The following is a 25,492-nucleotide window of genomic DNA, read 5'->3' on the forward strand; positions in this document are numbered from 1 at the left end:
AGAAAACTGCCCTGGGGAGCTAGGATGGGTGGAGGAGAGTGAGCCCATCTGCCGATGGTGTCTAAAAGCCTTTGTGGTTCTTTCCTGTGACATGAGCATCTCAGATCATGCAGTAGATGTCCTCCCATCCTGACCACCCTGCCAGAGTTAAATGGGAGGCAGGAGGAGCATGGGAGCAGCTCCCCAGTCTGGAGAGTGCAGGCTCAGGATGAGGATCACTCACACGCAGCTTTGATATCTGCCACTTACTGATGTGAAAACTGCCTTTTCTTTCTAAATGTACATTTTTGTCACATGGAGGTTTCTAGCACCCATGTGCCTTTGCCCAGCTGTGTGTGTGGCCAAGCGGTGTTATCAGCGCTCATACTGCATCCCACCTGAGAGCAGGATCCCTCAGGGCCAGCCTGGCTCTGTGAAGTCAATGGGTTAGGATTTAGTGTTAGAGAACAGCTCTCAGTGCGTCTCGCGGGGAAGGTCAGACAGTGACTTTTATTTTCTTAATAGCCCACATTGAAATGCTAGTTGAACTTCCACATACAGCATGCGGTTGGCATAGCTCTGGCAGTGAGGACAAAAAACAATTGTCCTCCAGCCTGGAGCTTCAAGGGTAGAGAACTTGCAGCATTAACAGGGTTTTTAGTATGTGAGGAAGGAGAGAAGGGTCTTTGGGGCCATGAGGAATTAATGCAAGCAAAAACTGGAAAGCAGTTGAACCACTTTCTCTCAAGGTCTCCCTGCATGCGAAGGCCCAGCCACTGTGGCTGCTGTCCTTGTTGCATTAATGCTGTATTTCTCCAGGCTAACCCAGTTACTAAACACCCTTTTTAAAACACCTCTGCAGCAAGTGTAAGTGATAGACTTGCATTTTTTTATGGTTTTAATGTAGGTTTTTACCCATTTTGGAAAGAATCTTTAGCTCGCTTTTCTGTGAAAGGAGCCGAGGGGTTGGAGTGGGATGGAGGAAGATGGGGGCATAGGCATGCATGCACACGTGTTTCTGAGGAGAGTTCTCCCAGGACAAATCCCTCGTCCTTTATGGGTTCCCGTTGGGATTAACTAGGAGCAACAGAGCTGAAACATGTGTTTGGGTGCCCAGTTCAGCCTGCTTTCTGTCACGTACTGGGGGCCTTTGGGTCAAACCCATGGGTAAACCCATGGCAACCTGTACCATTCCTGCCATTCTTGATCATTCAGAAGACAAAATGCTGCTTGAGCCATGCTGGCTGGGCAGTTCCATTTTCCCGAAGATGCTTCCATATGAGAGGCCTGTTCAATCCTGGCCAGCAGACTGGCTCCAGGGTGGGGGTATCTGGCTTTGCCTGGTCCGCAGCAGTGCTATTCTGGGGGATACTGGCACATGCTGCAGGGCTGTCTGTGCTTGTCTCCCACCTTCTGCACTCTGGCTAGGGATGCAAACCCACCCTCAGCCAGCTCTTGTGGGAATGCAAACACAATCTCATACTGACTCCACATCCCTCGCAGCAGCAAAGGCTACAGAAAGTGACTGGTTTCTCTCTGTCCTTACCTCGCTCCATTTGTTTTTTCGTGCTTGCCAGACTTTGCCAGGCAGTTCTTGCTTTTAGTGCACAGGACTCTAGTGCAAAGCAATCCTTTGGCCAGATCATGGGAGGGAGTGGGGCCTTCTGCAAGTCCTGCCTGGGAAATGGGAGACTTCTCACATCTATGCAGCTCCCAGGGGCAGCCTTGCTGATGTGGTGTTAGGGGTTTGGTTAGATTGTCCTGATCGTTATGGAGGGATGAGAGTGATAAAGGGGATAGAGGATAGTTACTGTCGTTTTAAATCAGGTCCACAATAATGGCTTGCTGTGTAAGAGTTCAAGCACTCAAAGAGGTGTGTTCAAGGACATCAGTGCATTTGTGCCGAGAAGAATGTCTTTTATGGTAAATTAACTCCAGTTAAATAGAAACTTATTTGAAGGGATACTCCACAATTTAAATCTGGCATTATCAGCTTTTTGTACTGTCTGGGTAGGGGAAAAACCGCTAGGATTTGGGGGTATTTTACACCAGATATAAAAATAAATGTTGCTAATTACGGTTAACCCCGAGTTTGCGTAATCCCTTCTAGCCTAAATGTATATCTTTAACTTGTCACTTATCAGGATAGTCTGTAGAAGAGAGGATGAATGTCTGTTGTTTGAACCCTGCAAATCTGAGGGAAAGGGGCAAGAGTAGCCAGAAACTGAGCTGTGGGGATGTGGCGTGGACTCTGCAAGGGTTACTGCATTGGGCTATTGCTGTTTCCTTTGACATTACCTGTCTTGTATGGGGTCTTTCCCCCCCCGCACCGATCACTCTGCTTCTTTTGGTTTGTAAATTTATGGGAGTTGCAGCTGGTAGCCTTGGCAAGCTCCCCTCATTAAGAACTTTCTTTGAAAATGGGCTGTGTTTGAGCATTTCCCTAATGAGGACAGGACGGGGTTAAAAAGTGACCATTTCATGGTTGACTTGAACCTGCTTACTTTCCTTGATGTGTCGTTGTGAAATGCCTGACGTGAATAAACTCTCACTTTGGGCACGGAGGAAGTCAGCGGTCCCTCCGGGACGCCGCCGGGGGCTGCGCAAGGGCAGCGGGAGGGAGCGCCGGTGGCGCTCGGCCGCCCCTGCCCGCAGCGGCGGTGCTGGGGCTGGGGGCCGCACACACCGGACGCCTCCGTGAGCTGGGCACGGAGTCGCAGCGCGCCTCACAGGGAGCAGAAATAAGTTTCGCTGTTTCCCCCCAAACCCCGCCCTTTCCCGGCTCCCCTGGTTAAAGCTGCCCCGGGAGAATTAAACCAGACCCCGCGCCCTGTTACCTCCCGGGAGCCGGGACCCCTTCGCCGCCCCCGGCCGCAGCCTGCGAGGGCGGGGACATCAGTCACCGGCGGTGCGGGACAGGCTTCCTCCGTTTGGGAGGGCGGCGGAGCGGGGTGCCCTCCCCCGTGTACCCCGCGGAGGGAGGGGGAAAGCGGGGGCGCCTGAGCCCCGCCGCAGCTGGCAAAGTCGTACCCCGAAAGAAGAAAAAGAAGCCTCTCGCAGATGGCAGTCTCACCCCCCCCCCCCCCCCCTTCGCCCCCGCAACTTTCTCCCACCAGAAGAACGGGAAAATGAGGGAGGGATGTTTGCGAAACGTGCTCGTTCCTTCTGCAGCGTTCGGTGGTAATGAATGCAGAGGGAGGGCAGAGGAAAGGGATCTGGTGGAGAAGGAATGTGTTTGCTGGAGGAGGAGGAGTGTAAGCGGTGATGGTGTAATTAAATAATTAAAAAAAAAATACTTAAATCTCATTTGGGGAGAGAGCTGGAATAGGGTCCACAGGGTGTAACCGGTGAATTTTTCAACTTCCAAGTTTTGCAGAGTCAGGGGAGGGGTGGGGGGGGGGGGGACGCTCACGGACACGTTGAGAGCAAATCGGGTGGGAGCGCCAGGGAGAGATTTATCGTTTGAATTTTCAGGAGATCATTTTTATTACGGTGGCCGTTTGGAAAGCAGTCTCTCACCATTGCCCGCAGAGCGAGGGAGGGCGGGCGAGCAGAAGCTGCCGGAGGAGCCCGCAGGCCGCGCCGCCCGCTCTGCCCGCCGGAGCGCGCCCCCGTCTCTGCGCGCCCCCGCGGCACGGTCCCGACCGCCCGGCGAAGTTTCGCCTGCCATCGCTGCCCGGGAGCCTCTTGCTCCGCTCCGGGCTGTAACCTTGAACTTTCGAAAGCGTGGTGACAGTGTCGTGTTATCACGGCAGCACCACCAACTTCTGAAAAAAGAAAAAACAAATCCCCCCCCCCCCCCCAAAAAAAAAAAAAAGAAAAAGAAAAGAAAAAGAAAGAAAAAAGAAAGAAGGATAAAAAAAAAAGCCAAACAAAAAAATCCTCCCGCCCACCCCCCACCCCCCCGAGTCCTTCCCCCCTCATCTGCAAAACAACCAGCAGCAGCAGCAGCAGCAAAAGCAAGACTCCTGCGCCGCCGACTACAAGAGGGTTAAAAGTGTAGATTGGATTTCACCCCGGGAAATCTAGCACACGGAGTGAACTTGAATCTTTGGCTATTTAAGGAGGACTGGGGTTTGTTGTGAAGTTGTGGTGATCCAGAGCAGAGCCCCGTCCTGATTGATTTCATCTTCCTTGAGTCTCAGATGACTGTAAAATGAATAGATGAAATTATTCCTTTTTGAGGCTTTTCTTAGGGGCTCTCCGGGCAGCGTGTTCTCAAAGCGAAGTCATGATGTATTCTCCAATCTGTCTCACTCAGGTATAGACGTTTTTTATTTAATTTATTTGTTAATTTATTTATTTTCACGTGTTGGAATTTTTTTTTTTTTAAATATTTATATGTATGTGAGTTGTTAATGAGTCATTGCTGGTAGTTGTAACGGGTTAAAGCACAGTTGTAACTGCTTGTCAGATCCAAACTCCTCTCTCAGGAGGCAATATTAGAGAATAAACTGTACCAGGCCATTGTTTTAGGGAGATCCATTCAAAGTGTCACCCGTAGACAAATACTGTTAATTGTTGGTGCATAAGAAGTCAAAGGTTAACAAACTGGAAATGAGCATAATTAAGCTAAAAAAACAGGTTTGAGAAGTATTGATTTGATTGGAATCAAACGACTTGCACTCTTTTCAGCTCGCCTGTTTACATACAGCCTAATGAAAGGGTTTGAAAGGAAAAGTGCTTTTTTTGACAAAACACGACCGCTCGCCGGTGCGAAGTAATCCCGTCTTATGCTTAATTAATAATATGCAGGCTGCCAACAATGAGGGAGATGTGAGCGGGGATGACCAAGCTGTGCAGTGTTTTCTCGTTCTGTTATACTAGGGCACGGCGTTTTCCCCCTCCCCACTAAATTGTGGTGCTGGCGGAGGAGCATGCACTCTCCACAGCACGGGGAAAGACCGAGCCTTTTTTTACAACCGCACTCGCGGCCGCTTTTCGATCCCGAGCGGCGGCTGTCACCGGGACGGCGGGAGGGGAGCGGCGGTCGGCGCGGAGCGATGCGGGGCCGCGGAGCGGGGAGCGGAGGGCGGGGGGCGAGGACGGCGTGGCGCAGAGCGCGGGGGCAGTCCGAGCGGCGGTTCCCGCTCCGGCAAAACGCACATTTTGAACCCTGAAGGGTTTCGGGAGCAGCTTTGGGAAGTTCTCTGGGTGCCCCTGAAGCGTCCTCGCCCGGCGTACGGTATCGGCGAGCGAGCGTCGGGGCACCGGAGCTTGTTTCGGACGGTAAACCCGGTCTGCAAAGCCCGGGGACAGTTTTCAGCTTTCGTGAAAGTCTGTCTTAGGAGGATGTGATGTAAACTGATTAAGCGATAACTGCATGCTTCCACATTGGTGCAACAAATAGCTAAAGAAGCAGAAAATGTGCGAAAGTAACGTCTGCTGCAAGGCTGCTATAGAGAGGCCAGCGATGCACTTACAGTTGCACCGTGAATAAATAAATATGATATAAGTTATTCCCCAGTTACAAACCATTGTAATTCAAAAGGAGTAAAGTATTCATAAATTGTGATTGAAGATGGAAACAATGATAAGGCTTATTCAGTGATTGGACGCAGTCCTGTAGTTTTTTGGCTGACACATTTTTTATTGTTTATATTTTGTTTGGCATCTAAGTGTGATTGACTTAGATATGGATATTTTCAGTAAGTAAACGTGAGCTGCAGTGGAAGAAAGCTGGAAAAAAGTGTTATTGAGATATTTCTTCCGCAAAAGAGAAACATACGAGGTGTTTTGCGTAACAGATACACACATGCTTGCAGGTACACACATAGAAATAATTACTTACTGTGGAATCTGTGGTTAGAAAAATTAATTCTGTGTAGGCTGTCCAGTGTGTGAAATTATTGACAGGCAATAAGACCTCTGCATCAGAATATAAATGTGAGAGTACAACTTAAGAAAGCAGTTTTTGCATTTGAGACAAAGATTTTCACAACCACCTCTTTTAGAGTGGTAATTTATTATCTTGTTTCCTGCTCAAATGATTTTCTTTCATATATTTGCTGTTTGGACTCACTGATGTAATAGATTTCCTCATTCTTTACAAATTTGTTTTAAAATACTGCACTCAGGTGTATACGAACCCACTACAATGTACTTCTCCTGCCATTAATTCAAGAAAGCAGTTCCTGGCTTTTGTGCATTGATACCTTCTCCATAATATTTTACAATCATGCTCTACCATGTGCTGTGCAGAGACGGTTCCCATTTAGTGATACATGCATGGAACGTAGTTGCAGCGGATTGATTTTAGTTTGAAATCTTTTACTACCTACCTACTTGGAATGATACGAATGGTTTATAAATAATTTTTTCTCTACATAAATTAAAAATTAAAATTACACCAGCAATGAGATCCTATACCTTGCATTCTTTATTTGTTTAAGGCAAAAGATTGATTCATCTCACTTAGAGTAGCAATTGCATTAAAGTATTACTGACAAAATTGTTCTCTCTATTGTGTTCTCTGTCTCTAGAACTCTTGCAATGCACATTGACTGTGGTAATATATATTCAGAAGAAAATATTTTGGTAAAAGTAAACACAGAACACCTGTTTGGATGGAGCTACTTAAGAAAGTGGTAGTTCAGTTTGTGCCGAGAGAGCGCTGAAGCACGTTTTAGAAACAAGTCTAAAATCCAAAGTACAGCTTTAAGACAATCCTTAGCAATTTGAGTATTACCCATCACACTTACAATAAAAGTTTTGTGGGTGAAAATTAATCCAAGGACAAAGAAAGCTTACCAAATGCAATTTAATTTTGGGGGCTTCCTTTCTGTCTTTCCCATATACATCTTTCTCTGTGTTTTGGAATGAGTGGAGACTGCATTTATCTGTCTTGCTGAGGCATGAATAGGATGTAGTTACTGCATGCCTTTTAGTGCCTCCTCTCTTGTGATATTTTTTCCATCGTTTATTTTTATGTTACAGTAGTCCAAAAACCCACAATATGTTGTATTTTCTTTTGCTCTTATATGTTGTTTCACTAGGCATGAGAAAATTTATGCAGGGAAATTGAGTAGATGAAGTTTTCTGTATAAAATTTCTATACTTCTGCCCGGTGTATTTCTTATACAGTCCCCAGTTTGAACTTTCATGGGCTGATACAAAGTTTAAAAGTGGAAGATAGAAGAAGGGCACTGCATATTCTCTTTATCTTTTCCATATAGAAAACCTGGCCTATCTATCGTCATTAGATGACTGTTATTTTTCCTTTATTTACAAGCTACATAGATGTTATTTAGTAACTTCCATTTTATTTAAATTTCCAGTACACAAGGTTCACCTGACCTATTTGATATGACATTTGAAAATCTTACCTTCATAAATCACTTCATTGCAAGAGCAACTGTGACACATGGATAAGTGCCACATAAAACCAAAAAATAATGCACTATTGTCTATGTGAATATTAAGGGGGAAAAGTAAAATTCTGTAGATACCTTTCTAGGAGATTTGGTGGAGAATGTGTGTGATTAATTGCAAATGTCCATTTAGGATCATTTTTATGGGCACTTCTCCATGTCCAGTAGTATTTTCATTTGAAAATACTCCAGGTGCACAATGAATAGCTCAAAAAATCTGATAAAATTGCTTTCAAACAGGATGTTCTTTGCTGTGTTTATCCTTCACACTTTTCAGCTGTATTTATATCTTTAGGACTTAATAATGCTGTGAAAGAAAAACCTTAATACAGTTTTTTAAAGGTTGGAGTTTTTGGTGTGTATGTTTCTGGGGTTTTTTTCCCCTCTTTTTGAAAAGGAAACATTCAACTGCTACAGAATGGAATTTAAACAGTGAAATTCTCTATAAAATTTTCATAGATATAAAATACTATGGGTTATTATTGCTAATACTATATGCATTACCTCGAGACATAGTCATTCTGAAATAGTTTATGATGCTCTTCTTTAAAATTAAAACTAGATGTGCAGTATTCTTCTAGTGTAGAATATGTCCATGTTTATTTTAATGCCATTTTAAGTTATAAATGCCAAAGTCTGTTTAGATGTAGGGGAAATCATTGTATTGAGGCAAAAATTAATTTCTCCTAAAGCTCTTCAGCCACCTGCCATCACCCCACCTTTAGCCCCAGATGTTAGAATTTTCAGAATCTGTAGTAAATATTTTATTCAACCTAAAATGCATTGTGAGGATTTAACCGTGTACAGCCTTTATCCTCCCATTAATTAAAAAAAATATATTTATTTGAATACTTCAATTAAAATGATTTCTGTAGGAGAAAGAATAAACTTTCTTTAGTGGTTATAATTGAGAGGAAAAAAAGCATGGCATCAGAAAGTGTATGAAGATAGGGAAGTCTTATCATGGGCTGTGGTTGCTCAGAGCAGTACTGCCTTCCCACACAAAGAACAGATTGTGGTTTAACTCTTTCCACGGCCTAGTTTTATGTGCCAGTATAGTATCAGAATTGTTCAAATCTGTGCTGGAAACTACTAATCAGTTTAATTGTTGCCTTTGTAGGTCTTTTTCCAGCATCATATTGTAGCAAAATCGTTTATGTCCTCAAGTATCTTCCTATATTGCCACTCTGCTTTTTTTTCCCTTTTTTCCCCCCTTTGCTTATTTTTTTTTTCCTGTGAAGACAATGTGATAGGCAAACTGTTTGTAACTTTTCTGTTGCTTTCAGTTTGATTTAAGGATGGTTAGGGAAGAGAGGTAACTAGATCTAGCGGGATTTTTAACATTCAGGAAATGTTGAAGTTTGTTTGAAATTCAAAGATTTAAACATGGAATTCTTTGCCTGAAGCTTCTGCAATGGCAGTCTGCACTCTATAATTGAGACCATTAGTTCTACTTTCATCATTTTTACCTAATGGAGTTAATCAGCCTATTGATTAAACATAATTCATTCCTTGTCTAGCAGTGTAACTAAAATAGTAGTTTGTTAATTGTATTCTTGAATATAATTGCATAAAAAAGGTTCAGTTTTAGTTTGATTGCACTGTGCCACTAAGTATGATGAGCAATCTGGTATTTAAAATGAAATATGCCTGCACACAGGAGGAAAGATACCTCACCTAAGGTCTCCCTTTCAACCCAAAATATAGTAATGCTTGATAAGCAGATTGCAGTGTTTTAAACAGCAGATTTTTTCACTGAAAATAAGTTTTTGGGGAAGGTCTATTTAGATATTAACAGTTATGTGTAGGATGGTACTTTAAGCAGACAAATGAAATTAATTTAATTGCTATAGGATGTGCTTGTAGACAACAACTAAGCATTACCCCCTCAATGCAATCCATATGGCTGCTAGGCAGAAGATAAGAACTTGCAGGTGAAGCCAAATGACAGAAAGGGATATTTTGAAACTGTAAATAAATTGCATGGATTTCACAAAAGCAGCATTGGACCAGTGGTGGACTCATAATGTCTCTTTGCCACAGCATGCAGAAACACAAAGAATGCAAAGTTTGTGCCAAGTTGCCATTTTTCATTGTACACCTCAGATTGATTTTTAAGGGGTTTAGAATAATTGCCACACTCATGTGATCAGTTAACAAATTAACTGACTCTGTGGGGCTTCAAAACCCTCAGTGGAGCTGCTGGAAGGACATAAATGAAATTTTTGTTCTCACCTTCATAAACTCTTAATTTTACAGAGTTTGGGGGGTGGTGGGAGGGAAGCCAGAAGAGCTGAAAGTACAGAAGCTTCTGTTCAGGATTTGTATATGACATGTCGTGTCTTTCGCCTGCTTTTCCGTACTGTATACTGGTTTCTCTAGTTACCACCACTGGAATGGTGCTGTTTCAGTGCTGGAATGTTGGACGTTTGATAAGAAAATGGATCAAGTTTAATGGCGCATGCTCTTTGTGCCACCAGCAGTCTCTTGCTGAGAGCATGCTCCAAAAGCGGGAACTGTGTGGCATTACACTGAGCATGTATATGCTTTGTGTTTCTGTGCCACAGAGAAGAGAAATGAACTGTGGCATTTGCCTCAGCCTTCCGAACATTTCTGCTCAGATTTTTTAAAACCGTATAGTGTCCTCTTTGTGCAATGGTACTTTTCTTGATGTTATCTGTTCACTCAAATATTTAAATGTTAGGAAGAAAACATCTTGGTAGCATCTCTTAAATTATGTTTTCTCTGCAGTGTTGTGGGATGAAGTGAGGGGAGGAGTACAAAATAAAATCTTCACACGGTTCTTTCAAAGAATGAAACACGGGAAAAATGTGATTCTCTATGCACTTTTTGTCTACTGCCTGACAACAGTAATAATTTCATAAAAGGTGTTATGCAGAAATTTGCGTAAATTTAAAGTGTTTATTCTCTTCGTCTTGTATTTCACTTAAAGATTTTCAGAAACGTTTCTTGATACTGCTTTGGTTATGAGAACTTGCTGACTTTGAGTATTCTTGTTCTCTTCTTCTTTTTTTTTCCTTCACTTCTTTCCACAGGATGAATTTCACCCATTCATTGAGGCACTTCTTCCACATGTCCGTGCAATTGCCTATACTTGGTTCAATCTTCAGGCTCGAAAACGCAAGTACTTTAAAAAACATGAGAAACGAATGTCAAAGGATGAGGAAAGAGCAGTCAAGGATGAGCTACTTAGTGAAAAGCCTGAAATTAAACAGAAGTGGGCATCCAGGCTCCTGGCCAAGCTGCGCAAAGATATTCGCCAAGAGTTCCGGGAGGATTTTGTGCTCACGGTTACTGGGAAGAAGCACCCATGCTGTGTGTTGTCCAATCCTGACCAGAAGGGCAAGATTAGGAGAATCGATTGCCTGCGACAGGCTGACAAAGTCTGGCGTCTGGATCTAGTCATGGTGATCCTGTTCAAAGGCATCCCCTTGGAAAGTACGGATGGAGAACGTCTCATGAAATCCCCACATTGCACAAATCCAGCACTTTGCGTCCAGCCACATCACATAACAGTATCAGTCAAGGAGCTTGATTTGTTTTTGGCATACTACGTGCAGGAGCAAGGTAGGAAGCAGATTGTCATGTTTCTATGTTAGTGTGTCAAACTCTGATTCCAAATAGCCCTGTTTCCCCTGTTGGCTGGCTTCCACTGAAACATTGTTCTGTGGTCTATAGATGTAATGTGGCTACATACCCATTTGTAAATCAGCATGTATACCTATATACTTAAATACACACATATTCCTGCAGACCTGTGTAAATGACACGCATATTTGACATACATGCCTCTTTCAAGAGAGAGAGACACATACCACGGCAGTACTTTTTTTCCACTGAAGTTGCCTTCCATTTTTTACGAAAAAGTGGCAATACTTAGTTGTGACTTCAGAAAACATTCTTGTTTTCAAGTTGTGTTTTTAAAAAAAATAAAACAACCCCCCACCCCAGTACTATTAATAACAGATGGAGGTATGTGCAATTGCACAGTCACAATAAATACAACAAATATTTATTATTGCCTTTGTAGTCACAAATAATCAAGAAGTCATCCTTAAATTGATGAATCTGCTATTACACTGAAGAGCAATTGTAGACTTTCTCATACCTATAAAGTAAAAGCTTCGAAATACATGGCTATGTTTCTTGTAAAGCCAAATAGAATCAGAATTGCATTATCTAATGTTTTATTCATATTTTACATCAATAGCTCATCTTACCTATCTGAGCTTTAAAGCAAAGATCCAGCTCAAAATATTTTGAGAAATTTTTATGAAGAGCATATTTTCATAATCATACTCATATACTTTTATTTGGCAGGTAATTGAAATGTGGAAAATTGTAGGAGCTCTATGGAAAAAGAGCTAAACTTCCTAAACTTAGTTTTACAGAATGCAAATAAAAACAGGGCTTCTGATAATCATATATCAGGGAAAAAACCTACTAGCCCTGTTGCATATATTGCATATTCAATAGCAATACCCATTGGCAGGTTCCCTAAAATTGTAAATGGCTGTAAGTAGAAAAAAGAGGTGTTTTGTTTTGTTTTGTTTTTTCTCCAATACTAGGTCTTCTGAAATACTTTTTCTCTGTTAGAGTAATTTTGGTTCTTTCTGGTAATGATACCATCTTCTAAATGTCTTTGTAATGCTGACTGATCAGCAGTAATAATACATTTCATTTTAGCCGCACATCTCAACTAGGGAAAGTTTGACCATCTGCAGATGGTGGGCCATTTCACAACTTGGCCTGGTGGTAGGTAGAAATGGCCTGCAGAAGGGCAGATGGCAGGCAGTTATCTGATGCTTGATAAATAACTATGGGATTTAACAAGAGAACAAATTGAATTGATTTTGTTAGTAACAAAAAAGTAAAATTGCATGTCTTCATTTGGTGTATACTCATTCTTTAAGAGAAGACATACACAATGCAATATTTTTGTTTTAAGTGAATTTCCCTTTTAGCATTTGCTCATGCAAGTGAAGAACTGTTTTTATGAATGTATATATCAGGTTCTTCTTTGTTGATTATTTGTCATGAAAAAAAAAAGTGGTTTTTCCCCCCCCCACTAGTATTTTTTGTGTTTTTTGTCTCTCCACAGCATTAGACACATTTGGATATTTTACAGCGACTTTAAGTAGCTGCAGAGTCTGGTAAATCTGATCCCAAATAATATAGGAAGAAAGATTTCTTTGACAACATTAAACAAAATAGCTTAACTACAAATAATTCTCACCTTTAAACTCCTTTTGTGGAAAAAAATTCAAATTATATTTTGAATTCATGTAGCGTAAGTCATAGCTTACTGATTAATTCTGTGGATTTACCTGTCTCTAGAAGTCAAAACTACAAAGGGAGGCAAAACAGTTTAAGTAGCACTTGAGCCAAAGAAACTGGGGTCAGAGTACTGTTAACACACTGTTGACTTATAAGTTGTTGAAAGCCAGTAACTTGAAGTGGGAGAAGGAATTGCAGGGCATAGCTGATTTTGTTGATTTAAATGTATTGAGAATATAAGTTTATTTAAAACACTATTGTCTAACTGGAAATTAGTAAGTTAAGCATGCTGTAATATTATAACTTTCAAAGTTACACAATGCTACTTTGAGAATATACTGAATATGAAGCTGGATAATTTCTGTATACCAAGTAACTCATAGAAGACCCTTTTATTTATTGCGAACTGCACGTATTTTGTATCTGTCTTGCTGCTTTACAGTAAGTCTTCCATTAACATCTGTTGTCTCTCTTCTCAAAGAAGTCATATTAAGTTGTCTATCTATTTTTTTTCCATTTTATCAAACTTTGATTCTCCATACTCATTGAAAGCAGGTTGATTGTGGCACTTTGCAGTGCACTTGATTAAGAGTGCCAGGCTTTGTGAAAGATACGCACGAAGTCAACCAAAATGCTGCATTATACATATGGTGTTTTGCTTTTTATTTATCTTTCCAAACATATAAACACGCCTAATAGCATCGTGTAAAACCTAACTGGAGGCATAGAGACAATTCAATCCCTGGACTAAATATGAACAAGGAATTAGCACATAAAATGAATACGGGGGCCAAGTAGTTTGCTTTTTTTGTTGCTTTAAAACAGAAGATTAGGGGGAGAAAAGAGGAGGAAGGATAGTTTGAGTGCCAGTGATGGTTGCCAGTGGCACCAGGATTGGCATCAGACCTTCTTTGTTTAGCCTAGGATGTCTGTGATTTGTTGGTTGGCATCCGCATTGCAGTGCAGAGTAATCTTACAATATATTGACAATTTCCAGATCTAGAAGTGTCAATAATCTTTTCAGTTCTTAACAAAAAGAGCTTCTACTTCCATGTCTGCCTTGAAAGAAGAAATAAGGACTGATCTATGAAGTTCTATCATTGATGAACTTCCTCAGATTCTACTTTTTGCTCATCTCAAAATTCAGCATCCTTTCCCCCCTCTATTCTCTTCCTGCTATCCTCTTAAATAAAAGAAAAAAAAGAAAAGAGGATTGACATAGGTTGCAATGCTGCTCCTTTGACTGAAATGGAAGAAGAAACTGTGAAGTATACACTGTGATCAATGTTTAACTTCAAAATAATTCTTAATCATAACAGGCTTCCAAGGGGCTCTGCTTGCTGTGGGTATCAGGGGCGTGTGTGTGTCCCACACAGATCTTTTATAAAACCCAAACTTGAAAATGGTATGAACATTGTTTCTATTGACAGAATTGCCCCCTTTTTTTTTTTCTGTCAGCATCAGAGAGCATCTATCTTTTGGTATGAAATGCATTTCAGTCCATAAAATCATTTGATGGTATTTGATTCAGCGCAGCACTTATGCTGTGTTCCCGTTGCTACAAGAACCGCCATTTTGTTTGTCGAGTGCCAGGAGAGGGGAAAAAAAAGGCAGACAATGTGCTTGATGCCAATAATGGTTGCCAGTGGCACCGAGGTTGGCATCAGACCCTCTTTGTCTAGTTGCTGAATGCCTTTGATTCGTTGGTTGGCATCCGCATTGCAGTGGGCACATTGGAAAGTTTTTGACAATCAGTGAATGAAAGCTGCAGTACTTGTTTGCTGCAACAGAACCAAGATAATATAAATCCTTCCTTCAGATAGATGTTTTACTTACTCTTACAGTGACTAATTAAAAAAAAAAAGCTAAAAATTGCCTTATTTTTTTTTCTAAAACACAAAATATCTATAGCAATGTGCCTTGTCTGCAGAATTCGTAATTCCCTCATCATCTCTGCTACTTTTTTTTGCAGCATAAATAAAATGCAAACTTGATGTTAGGTAATTCAGCATATACTGAATGAATGAAGCATAGTAGACCTTGAGAAATGCTTTGAGAGTTTAAAGAACTGAAGCAGTAGTACATGTAAATGTTAACATTTTTAAGTGTTTTTAGTCCATGTGCCTCTCAGAGTGCATTTCTCTGATCAGTCATGTTACTGTTTACACTCTCCTTTGTCCTTATGTAAGGGTGATATAATTGGGGGAGCCCACGTTCCCAGCTGTTAATAAACTCTGGAGTCAAAGGAGGAGAGGATCTTTTAAACTATCTAGGGAGCAGGGCAGAAAATAGATGCAGATGCCCTTAGTCCTATAGTGTTCAGGCACTCTTCGTTTCTTAACTTCTTATACCATCAAGATGCTACCATGGCTCCAGCTGTGTGACTTTATTACCAGGAAATTGGCAAAAAGAATAAATCATTTCTGTTGGAAGTTTCCTAGATAGTTAACATTAATACTGCTTTCTGGTTAACTGCTATTATCTCGTTAATTAATAAGAAGGATTAGCAGCTCTACCCAAAGGGCTGCACAGAAGGAAGTCTGGCCTGTGTGAGTCCCTGAGTTGCTAGACTGTGTCCTGTCTCTTGAGCATTGAAGGGGGGATGCTGAGCCAGGAAAAAAAAGAAAAAAGCAAGAGAAAGATGAGAGAAGAGCGAGGGCACTGGCCGGCCAAGGGCAGAATTTTTTGTGCAGGACTCTCGTGCCTAGATGCCCCTGTGCTGGGGAGGTTGGCAGTGCCCTGCCCTGGCCCGGGTGGCATGCCCCGCCGGGGGGTGTGGGAGGGGGCATGGGCACACCCTGGTGTGGTGCCCACACTCCTAAATAGCGCGCTTGCAGATAACCTCAGCTGGGGTGCAAGGTGCTGCCGCCGCATCAGGCAGAAACTCCTTTGCCCTTAGCTTAATGCCAGCAAAGTGGCAATCTCTAGCCACGTGGGGATATCACTTTCCCAGTTCAGACAGTCCTGGCAACGTGTGTGTCTTGTCTTTCTTGAAAAATGTGCACTCTTCCAGAAGGAATTATAATTCTTTTTTAACGTGACGTTTCTGAATTGCATGAGTGGGTGGGCTTACCAATGGCTTGATCTTTTTTAAAGCTTTTTGAATTTTTTGAATTTATGTCTATAGGGAGCTCAGATTTTGAAAGAGGTTTTGCATACTAATTTTCATGTTACATTTTAGTTTTCATTCCGTAAGTAGAGAAAATTTATTGTGTATTCGTTCTTTTCATATTTTAAAATGATAATAAAATTATTTTGGTTAGTTTGCTGTGACTACATGAAATTCCACTTAAAATCACACTCAAAATAATATTTTGAGCAGTTCCTGGTTAAGTAATATTATGGTCATATGCCTAAATGTCACACCACCCAGATAGATTTTGGATGAGGGTTTGCATTTTTTGTGTGGGCTGATGTTCTCACATACAATTAATAAAAAAGCAATGGGCTTAGAACAATCAACCATTTGCTGATTGTTCCTACTTCTTTTAACCTTAAAGGTTTGCCTCCTTTTGAGTACTTTACCTAGGAACACACACTAGAACATTTTGCCTGTTTTGCAGAAGGATATGTCAAAGTGCAAGGTGATTTGTTGGGAGTTTACACAGCAAATTATGAGTTACAGCAGGAACAACAGGAAATAGAGCTTATTACTGCCTGTACCTACAGGCTTCTATGTGCTCTAGGACCTTGTTTCTTGCATAGTGAAATGGCATGCAGATCCCTTGCTCTAAATTCTCATTTTGAATCAGGAAGCCAGTATAGAACAAGAAGTATGAGTTTATATTTTATCTGCTCCAGTATGAAAAGAGCTTTTGGTAGTTTAAAAATCTCATAGGGAATAATAAAGCCTCTTAAAACTGAATTACTCGGGACAATTCCAGTCTGTTGAGGCGTTCAGAAAATGCAATTTAAAAAAATTTTTTTGTGTCAATGGAAAAAGATGCTGTATTATTTTCCAGTTTTCTAACGTAAAATTTTGGACGACTATTTTGTTGATTGTTGTACTGAAAATTGCAGGCAAGAAGGACATTTGCCAGTAGGAAATGGAAGCTAATTCAGTGTATATATGGATGTAATAGTGGTTTTCAATTGATTATTATAGTTACTTTGTTTATGAAGATGTAGGATACTGAAACATTTTGAAAGGTCACTTGGCAATTTTAATTTTTTCAGAACATTTTTTGTGTGAATTTCAGATAGCAGATCTGAAGAATTCAAAATGTTTATTTTTTTTCTTTTTAATTTAAAAAAGTTTCCCTCAGAGCAGGGTTGTGGGTTGTATGACAGGTTCATGGGAAAGAACTTAATATTACTTAATATTACTGTTTTTAACAGGAATTAAATTCATGTGCATTTTAGGAAGGAGCAACTACCTCATTCTGATTTTTCTTACCTGATACACTAAGAGGAGTAATTTTCACAGGGTTAAATAACATCAATTGTTTTTAAGACAAAAGAAGCTTAAGTTTAAATAAACTCTGTGAAACCACTTGAATATGTAGAGGTCAGTGTTATTTATGAATGACATTTAGCTCAACAGCAAGAAGCCACAAAGGAAAGAAAAGAATGGAAAAGGAATCAGAAAATTCTTGCTTCATTGTAGTTTCAGACAGAAATAATACTGTGAATAAAAATAATGCTTCTAAACTATGTATAAGATCACTAATTCATAAGGGAAATACGTCAACTTAAAGCAGAGTTTTATGTTTTAGTTTCTTAAATTGTCATGCATATTGGATTCACAGTAACTGTGAAAACTTCATTAAAACAATTAAATGCTAAATGCTACCGCAGGTTGGATTCTAAAGTTAACTGCATGAGGTTGTTGTCAAGCCTGCTTCTTTTTCTAGCTTTCCTTATTTTTTTCTGCTTTTCCTCCTTCTCCTCTTCCCTGCTGCTAGTGTAGTAACATAATCATGTCAAGGACAGGTGGCCCTCTGAAATGGTGGTCTACAATGCCAAACACTAATTCAAGAGGTTTCTTGAAGTGCTACTTTCCAGTTTCAACAGCTAGGTGAAATGTTTCTTTGATGTAATTGCTTGGATTAGGATGATCTTAAGATCAAGTTAAATGGCTATCTTAACTGAATAGGGTTGCTCCTTCCATTGTGGGGCGAAGAAGAAGGCTTGTTATGTGGAGCTACTTCTCAGATGCTAAGTGAATGTGAAAAGGGAAGAAAGTCTCTGTTACTACTCAGTTTGTTTGACAGATGTCAAACAAGATGTCATTAATTATAGGGAGGTTTCATGATTTTACTCTGTATCTCTTTTTAATTTTTTGAATTTTGAACTGTTGGAATTTTTAGAAGTTTTTGCTGAAAACCAGGCTCAGGGCAGTGAAGCCTGGATTAGAAGAGGTTTGAAAGTCTCATAAGCTAGTAAAGGGGAAGTAAATCTTAGATTATTAGCTTTGTCTAAGAGAAAGCAGAGTTAATTTTGGTGAGTCTATCGTACTGTCTGGTACCAGTGAGTTGTGTGTGAAGCTGGAAGGATTCTTCTAGCACAGCTGTTTATCTTTTCCCCCACCATGTTTTTATTTACAAAAAGATTACTTACACTCTTCCCCCCAGTTTTCCTCGGGGGGGGGGGGTGGTTCTTTCATTTTCTGAAGTATATTGTGCTTTTTTAATTTAAAATACATTTCTTCAGCTGTTTCTTAGGAATATCAACATTGGCATGTGACTTTTGTCCTAGTTTCCCCCCTCCCCCCAAAGAGAGTGGTGGTAGATGGGCACTTCAGACTTGGTGTTTGCAGGGAATTTTGAGGAAGGGCTGATAGTCTAAAGTGTGTTTATCAATAGTAGTATTTTGAAAGTTGTTAGCTAGCCTGAGGACAAGAGCTTTTGCCTTCATGACCTATGGCTCCTGCGTGTTACATCCCACTTTATCCCAGATTCCTCTTCAAGTCAGAAAAGTGACTTAAAATTATAGGGGCCTTGGTGTAATTTTAACCTTAATTTTCTCCTAACTGCCTGTGGGGTTTGGAATTTTTAAACTACATATATATTTGTTTGTTTTTATTCCAAGCAACAGAATTGAAACAAGAAGTTATTGTGATGTAGCGTGGTGTGAAAGCTTAGCTGAAGCCCCGTCAGTCATTGTGTTCATTTCTCTCAGTGAAACCTTGCACTTTTTACATAAGTAACTGCTTATCTTCAGAGCAGAAGGGACATGTTAAGTTTTCCAGTGTCCTTCTGTAAAGGCACATTCACTAAAGGCATCTCTCTGGCTTTAAGTGGGCCTTTTCTTATTTTCCCCCTGAAAAAAATGCATATGGAAATTGATCAAAACAGTTCCCATTTTCTTCCTTAGAAAGTGAACAGGAAAGCCAAATGCAAAAACGAACAGTTAGTGAACTCTGAGAAACTTGGTGTGGCTGTTGAGAAATTAGGAAAAAAAAATCTGTGATTGTTTGTTGGAGGCAAATGCTGTGCACAGGTAAGTATATTCCATGTTATTTGGAATTATTTGACAATTGATAATTTTAAGTATGTATGTTTTGAACATATTTTTTATGTATTTGACTTTCTGGTCTCCAAGATATATTAACCTGAGCTACTATACATCTTTCATAAAGGACCAATTTAAACAACTGAAGGATAATTATCTATTTATCTTAAACCTAGCATGGTATTTTAATTTCCAGTCAATTACCTTGCCATATCCTTCATAAGCTGTGTTCTGAGATATCATAAGATTTATACATTTTTCTTTAAAATAGAAACAAAACATTGTGCATGCTTTAGAGAACAGTAATTACAAACTCCATGCCTTTAGAAATTAAATTAAATTAAAATATTCACAGAGTACATATTTTTTGCTTGTGAATTGCATTGGGCTAAAACGCCAGACCATTTTCAGCCTTTTTTATGAAGTGGTTAACAGGGAAATGCTTGGAAGATTATTACAGATGTGCATTGTCTGAGAGATAACAAATATACTTACTGCAGCATCAGCTTTCCATTGCCTGAGTAACGCCATTGAGAATGATGCCAGATTTTTTGAAGGGATGACTCCAGTGTCCCTGATTTTAAAGTGGGAAAAATTCCCCTAATCAAAAGACAACTTACTCTGACATCTGCAGTTTCTAGACAGATTGCTTTAAGTTTGTTATGCCACGTTAAAAGATGTGTTTTATGAAGCTGGCCTCAGCTCCTGGCCTTAGTGTCAAGAACCCTGCTATGTGATGCAACACATCTTGTTAGGTTTAATTGACCAAAGCTGATTTGTTAAAACAATTCATTTGTGCTGTAACTCATGCCCAGGCCAAGTTGCTACCTGAATCTCTTGACCTTGGTTTGTCTGGGTCATGAAATGGCTGTGAACTGCTTGACCTCTCCATTGTTCATTGGCCATGCCACATCCTCCACTTCTTTGTGGTAGTTGCTGACAAGAAGACCTCGGCCCCGAATTTACACCCCAGTGTGCCTCCAGAGCATCTGTATCCTCCTTTGGAAGTGCTCCTGATGTCACCACCTATTGTCTGCTGACAGTGAGGGGGACAAATTGACAGCCCTTCACAGTAGAAGAGCTGGTGCAGGAATCTGGGAGCTGGAGGAAAACTCTATCCTCTCTCAGGCTGCTGTGCATTTCTGTTATATTGGTGTGCACGGGGTCACCACTTTTTTCAAGGGCAAACACCATCAGTCTTAGTCAATCTCATTTCACTGTGAGCTTTGTCTGAGTGGGATGTGCTGGGAAGAAGGTTCTGCTTTGAAAATATTTTGTGATGAAAATCTAATGAATATGCAAACCACTTCAATTTTTAGGCCGCAGGAGCGATTGAAATAATTTCTTGGCGTGAAATGGGGGAGTGTTTCCTGTCAGTGTCATAAGTGGCTCTTGATTTCTTTAGTACCAAAACATAGATTTCTAAAGACCTAGATTGTATTCAAGAGTAGTCATGGTTTCTAAGCAAAGGGCTTTAAACACTATGCTTGATGCAGTATCTAAACTTAGTGAAAGGGAGAAAGAGCAATGTTTATATTACTTCTTTCAAAAAAACAGGTGAAATGCATTATTTCTAGGGAAAGCTACTTGTCCTTAGGAATTATTCTTGGTGGGGGGTAGTCACTGGCCCCTTACCCTGACAGACTTCCTGCTCTCAGTATCTCAGATGCTAATGTCAGCTTCTTGATGTGGACTTTGTGCTTCCCATAACTACCAAAAATTGACTGTTGGCACAGTTTATTTTATTGAAATGGGTATTACATCTAATCATATGCTGCATTGTTACATGGTTTTAGGCCATAGAGCCTTTCAAAATCAGTGACTGGTGTGTCAAAAACTTTGGCTAGGTTATGATGGCTTATAGGCTGGTACTGGCAACATTACAAAACAAGTAAATTTGTATTCCCGTGACCATCAGATAATTGGTATGTTCTTAAGTCCTTAGCCATAGACTTTGCTCACATGAATGGATTTATTCAATTGAACTGACATAGTTTAAACCCCATATTCTTTCACAGCACTATGCACTGACTTTTGCAGCATCTGAGCAGGTTTGTATTTCTGCAATACACCTTATTTCTTCGTAAACTTATTCTTTTTTGTTTCTTGAAACAGAAAAAATAAGTCAGATGGTATGTTTACATACAGCATTCCTGTGGACTTGTATATGATGAAATCTTTTCCTTCTGTGTGAAACTCTGCAAGCTAGGTGTGATTTCTAATTGCAGTTACCTAGTTCCTCTGAAGGAAGAGGGTGGGAATGCTGGTGCAAGGAACTTGAATGCTATCATTGTGATGACAATATAAAGTATGACTCAATGTTTAGTTGTAAGGACTTCAAAATCCTTGTCCTTGGTCCCCAGCCCTGCCATGTGTGACTGCAGGCAAGTTAATTAATATCTCTGTGTCTCTGGTCCCAGGGAGAGACCACACCACTTGCTTCAGTGCTGGCCCAGCAAGGGTTGTGATAAATACTGAGATAATGTACTAGCTGAAAAGTTCCTGTATTCCGCTACAGCAAGCAAAACCCATGTGCTTGTGCCCAGCCCCCAAGAGGGCTCTGTATCATAAAGAAGTGTTGTACACAGTTTTCTCATGCCCAGACAGAAGAAACTTGCCCAAGCAGGGAGGGCCAGCACAAAGCATTCCTTGCCTGTAAGCCCTGAGGTGGTACTGCTCCGTGGGAGATGGTGTCAGAGCGAAACCGCGCAGCAGGGCTGGCCCGGCACAGGGGACCGGGGCTGTGCGCAGACCGCTCCTCATTTCACCCCTGCTTCATGCAGCAGGAGCTCTGGGTACTGCTGGCCCTTGGGGATGGGACATGGCACCGGGAGGTCGCTGAGTTTCCCTGCCCTGTGACAGTGAGGTGAAAATACACTCCAGACCGAAAGACGAAAGAAACACCCATTATGGGGCAATTGTATGGATGTTCATCAACATTCAACCACAAAGGAGGCATCTGCAATGCCTGCCGGGGTGGCCTGTGAGCTCAGTCTGGTTCCCCAACCTTCTCTCAGCTATTATCACAGGTTTTTGGTCAAGTGGGTCAGTAGCTCAGAACACACTTAAGTTCCTTCACTGTTGTCCCATGCACAGGATGGATTGTCAGGAATTTGGTGAGATGAAACCCAAGCTAATGTAACAGTGTACCCGTGCCTGGAATATGCTGGCCATCCTGTTTCATCTCCCAGACTTGGACAAATTTGGTTTGTGAGGCAGCTGATGGGGAGATCGTTGGTTTGTAGGGGCTTAGTCCAGGACTGTGTCTTAGAGGGCCTAGCTTTGCCTGAAGCCCCAACTGATTGTGGTGAAATGCTCCTAAATATTTAGTAACCTGTGCCTTTTGGACCCAGTATGCCATATAGCTCTACTCCTTTAGTCATGGCTTTCCTCATTCCTTCCTCTATGATGATATTTCAGGGCTGGTAATGAGCTAGCCATACCAACAGCTACAAAATTACTATGTCTGCTTCTCAGAGAGGGAAGGTCAAAATAATTTACAAAAATGAAATCTGTCCATGCATTTTTTTCCAGCTGGTACTGACACAGTGCAGTTTACAGCAAAACAAGGGTTAACATCAAAACTTATTCTATTGTTTAACTTCCAGTTAAAGAATAACTGGCTTGTGCAGAAAAGAGAATTGAAGAATTCATTGGACTTTTGGATTCAGACATATAATTTAAATTATATCAGGTTTTGATTTTACCATATATGCATTCATAGGTGAGTTTACTCTCAGCAGTTCAGTCATTTGTAGAGGCTTATGTTGTAGGAGTCACAGACTTAGTTGGTTTTATTAAACCCAAGGGAATTTGTTTTAAAGGTATGTGTAATTACTTTAACTGGCTCAATTGCTGCCCTTTATTTTTCTTTTTAGTGAAGAAAACATATCAAATTGTTACTTAGAGCATAAGAATTGTTTTTTGCACTTTATAGTGAGGAGTTATGGTAGATTTTAAAATGTGTGCTGATCTTGCATTGTCATACACAAATGCAGTGTGTCTATGTAGTCTTTCTTGGCCTATCGTATTCTTTCACTATACTGTGGATATAACTTGAATATTCTGGGACAAGAATTATAGTTGTCCTGTAATGATTTCTGTTCTATTTACAACCTCCAAATAAAGGAAAAGCTGCTTACAGTAAAATGAGGATCACTGGTCTTTCAGTAATTAAATTGACTAGTTATACTGCATTAATCCTTTTTGGAACATTTGGAATGGCTTCTTAGCACTCACAAACACAGCATTAGGGCCAGAAATTAATCTGTTGTTTGTCCTTCAGTATTTGTGTGATGTAAAGAATGTGTGTTCAAAGATGTAATTCACGTTCAGGACTAGGATCATCATAGAGTCAAACAGTTATATTGATCATTCAGTAGCATGAACCAAGTCCTAGAATGAAGTTGCAACAGTTGTTGGAAGGAGTCACACACTACTAATTGCATCCAACTGACAGAACTAATAATGGCTTTCAATGCTGGCTAGTTTTGGTTGCTCTGTGTACATGAGGAAAAAAGTGTGAATTATTTGGAGATAGCCAGAAACTTTCTAACTTTCTGATTAGCCTTCTTCATAGGTAGGTCAAGAAGTAAAGACTCAACATTTCATCAGTTAAGAATATGTGCATGGAAAAAAATCAATATCTTTTTAATGATGAGGACAGTGTTATTTTTATCAAGGACAGATTTACGGAACATTTACCAAGATGTCACACCTAAGCTTTATCAAGTTGTCTAGCAGAGAAGTGTTTCAGGTGATCACTTGATATTCCTTCTAATTTCGGAGTTCAGTGGCGCTAATGCAGTAGTCAAATTTCTTCCTTTTTTGAGATTTGACTTCAGAAACAATGAGCAACTAAAATCAGACAAAATTTTTCTCAGATTTTTGCAGTTTCTTAATTGCTTTTCTGGACATAGTCTGCTTAGTCTTTGATCAGAAGGCCACACTAATTCACTTGGCGCTGTATTAGAGTCCTGTGCTGTTCTTCTGCATTGTTCAGCTGTAATTAACGTGAAGCATGGCACAGAGCATAAGCTTCTGAGCCTAGGTTAAACCAGCAGAAGAGTCTTATGTTCCTGCAGTATATAGTCTTAGAACACATTATCCTATTGCAGTAAGATAAAAGTGTTTTAAATATAGTCCAGCCACTCTGACCTTGTCAGAATTCAAGTCATATTACTGGTAACTTGGGCTTGCTGACGTGTTTCACAGTAGGATGAGCATTAACACAGAACTCCCTATTCCATCTGGTGAGGAACCTACAGAGAGAGCTAAACATATACTTCTCCTTAAATTCCATGTTGTGGTATAATGAGATTCGCTGTGCTCATGACACTTCTCTTGCCATTGATAGGCACCTGTGTCAGAGACCAAAAAGTGCATTTGAGACACTATAAAGCAGCAATATTAGATCATGTAGATGTGACTGCTGAATAGTAATAATTATGGGTTGTATTTTTGGAAAAAGTGATTAGTGACAGCTTTAGAAAATGTTTTATGAAGTCTTTGGCTTTCATGGTAAATGGCCTGGATACAGGTGTCAAAATGAACAGAAGAAAATTTAGTGATTAATCTGCACATGACAAAAAAGTTTCAAAAAGGCTCTACAATTTTTAAATTTGATTCTGCCAAAATTTGCCTACGTGTTATAACAACACGGTGAAAACCAGAGACATCATGGTGAGGTCTGAGGAAGCTCATGTGGGTCCTGAAAGCAGCAAAATCACATTCATATGGCATCTTCATGTGCTTTCATGTACACTGCTCCTTTGGGTTCCCCACAGGATGATGTCAATCTACTCTGGAAAAATATGCCCATTGGAGTAACCATAACAGATTAATTTGAACTTGTGTCTGTTATATGTGTGTTTTATTTTCCAGTAATAATATATGCATATGGGTCTGACTGTGTCTGTCATGAGGTGTTTGATATGTATCTTTCAGTCTGAGTGCATGGTGTTTGGTACTCATCCTAGGTATTACATATCTTATTGAAAAGGTGCCTTTAGTTTTTGTTGCTGCTTTCTCTATCACTGGTAATACATGACCTCTTTGAAAGCCGCACATCGAATCCTAGTCACTTAAGTTGGAAAAGAACTCTAAAATCATCAAATCCAACCAGTAACCTAGCACCACCAAGTTCACCACTAATCCCTGAGCACCACATCTACACCTCTTTTAAATGCCTCTGGGGATAGCAGCTCAACCGCTTCTCTGGGCAGCCTGTTCCAATGCTTGACACCTCTCTTGATAATCAATTTATTTCCAAACAACCAATATAAGCCTCCCCGGGTGCAACTTGAGGCCATTTCCTCTTGCCTTGTGTCCCGTTACTTGAGAGAGGAGGCTGACAACCACCTGGCAACCATCTGCTTTCAGATAGTTACAGT

The 25,492-nt window shown here is 40.5% G+C and overlaps 1 protein-coding gene across 11 annotated transcripts in view; it reads left to right on the forward strand.

Annotated features, from left to right (window-relative positions):
* Positions 1-25,492, forward strand: part of NFIB (nuclear factor I B) — a 264,049-nt gene that overhangs the window by 91,248 nt on the left and 147,309 nt on the right. For 6 of the 11 annotated variants that reach the window (XM_019281923.3, XM_019281926.3, XM_019281924.3 and 3 more), the window contains exon 2: positions 10,406-10,937. In XM_019281923.3, coding sequence (XP_019137468.2) covers positions 10,406-10,937 — 532 coding nt within the window. Of the gene's footprint in view, positions 1-3,885; positions 4,241-9,904; positions 10,008-10,405; positions 10,938-25,492 lie in introns of those variants that run through there. The other 5 variants (XM_010392948.4, XM_010392949.4, XM_010392954.4 and 2 more) reach the window with 4 other exon arrangements.

This window comes from Corvus cornix, chromosome Z (assembly GCF_000738735.6).
Source record: "Corvus cornix cornix isolate S_Up_H32 chromosome Z, ASM73873v5, whole genome shotgun sequence".
In the NCBI taxonomy this organism is placed as follows: domain Eukaryota; kingdom Metazoa; phylum Chordata; class Aves; order Passeriformes; family Corvidae; genus Corvus; species Corvus cornix.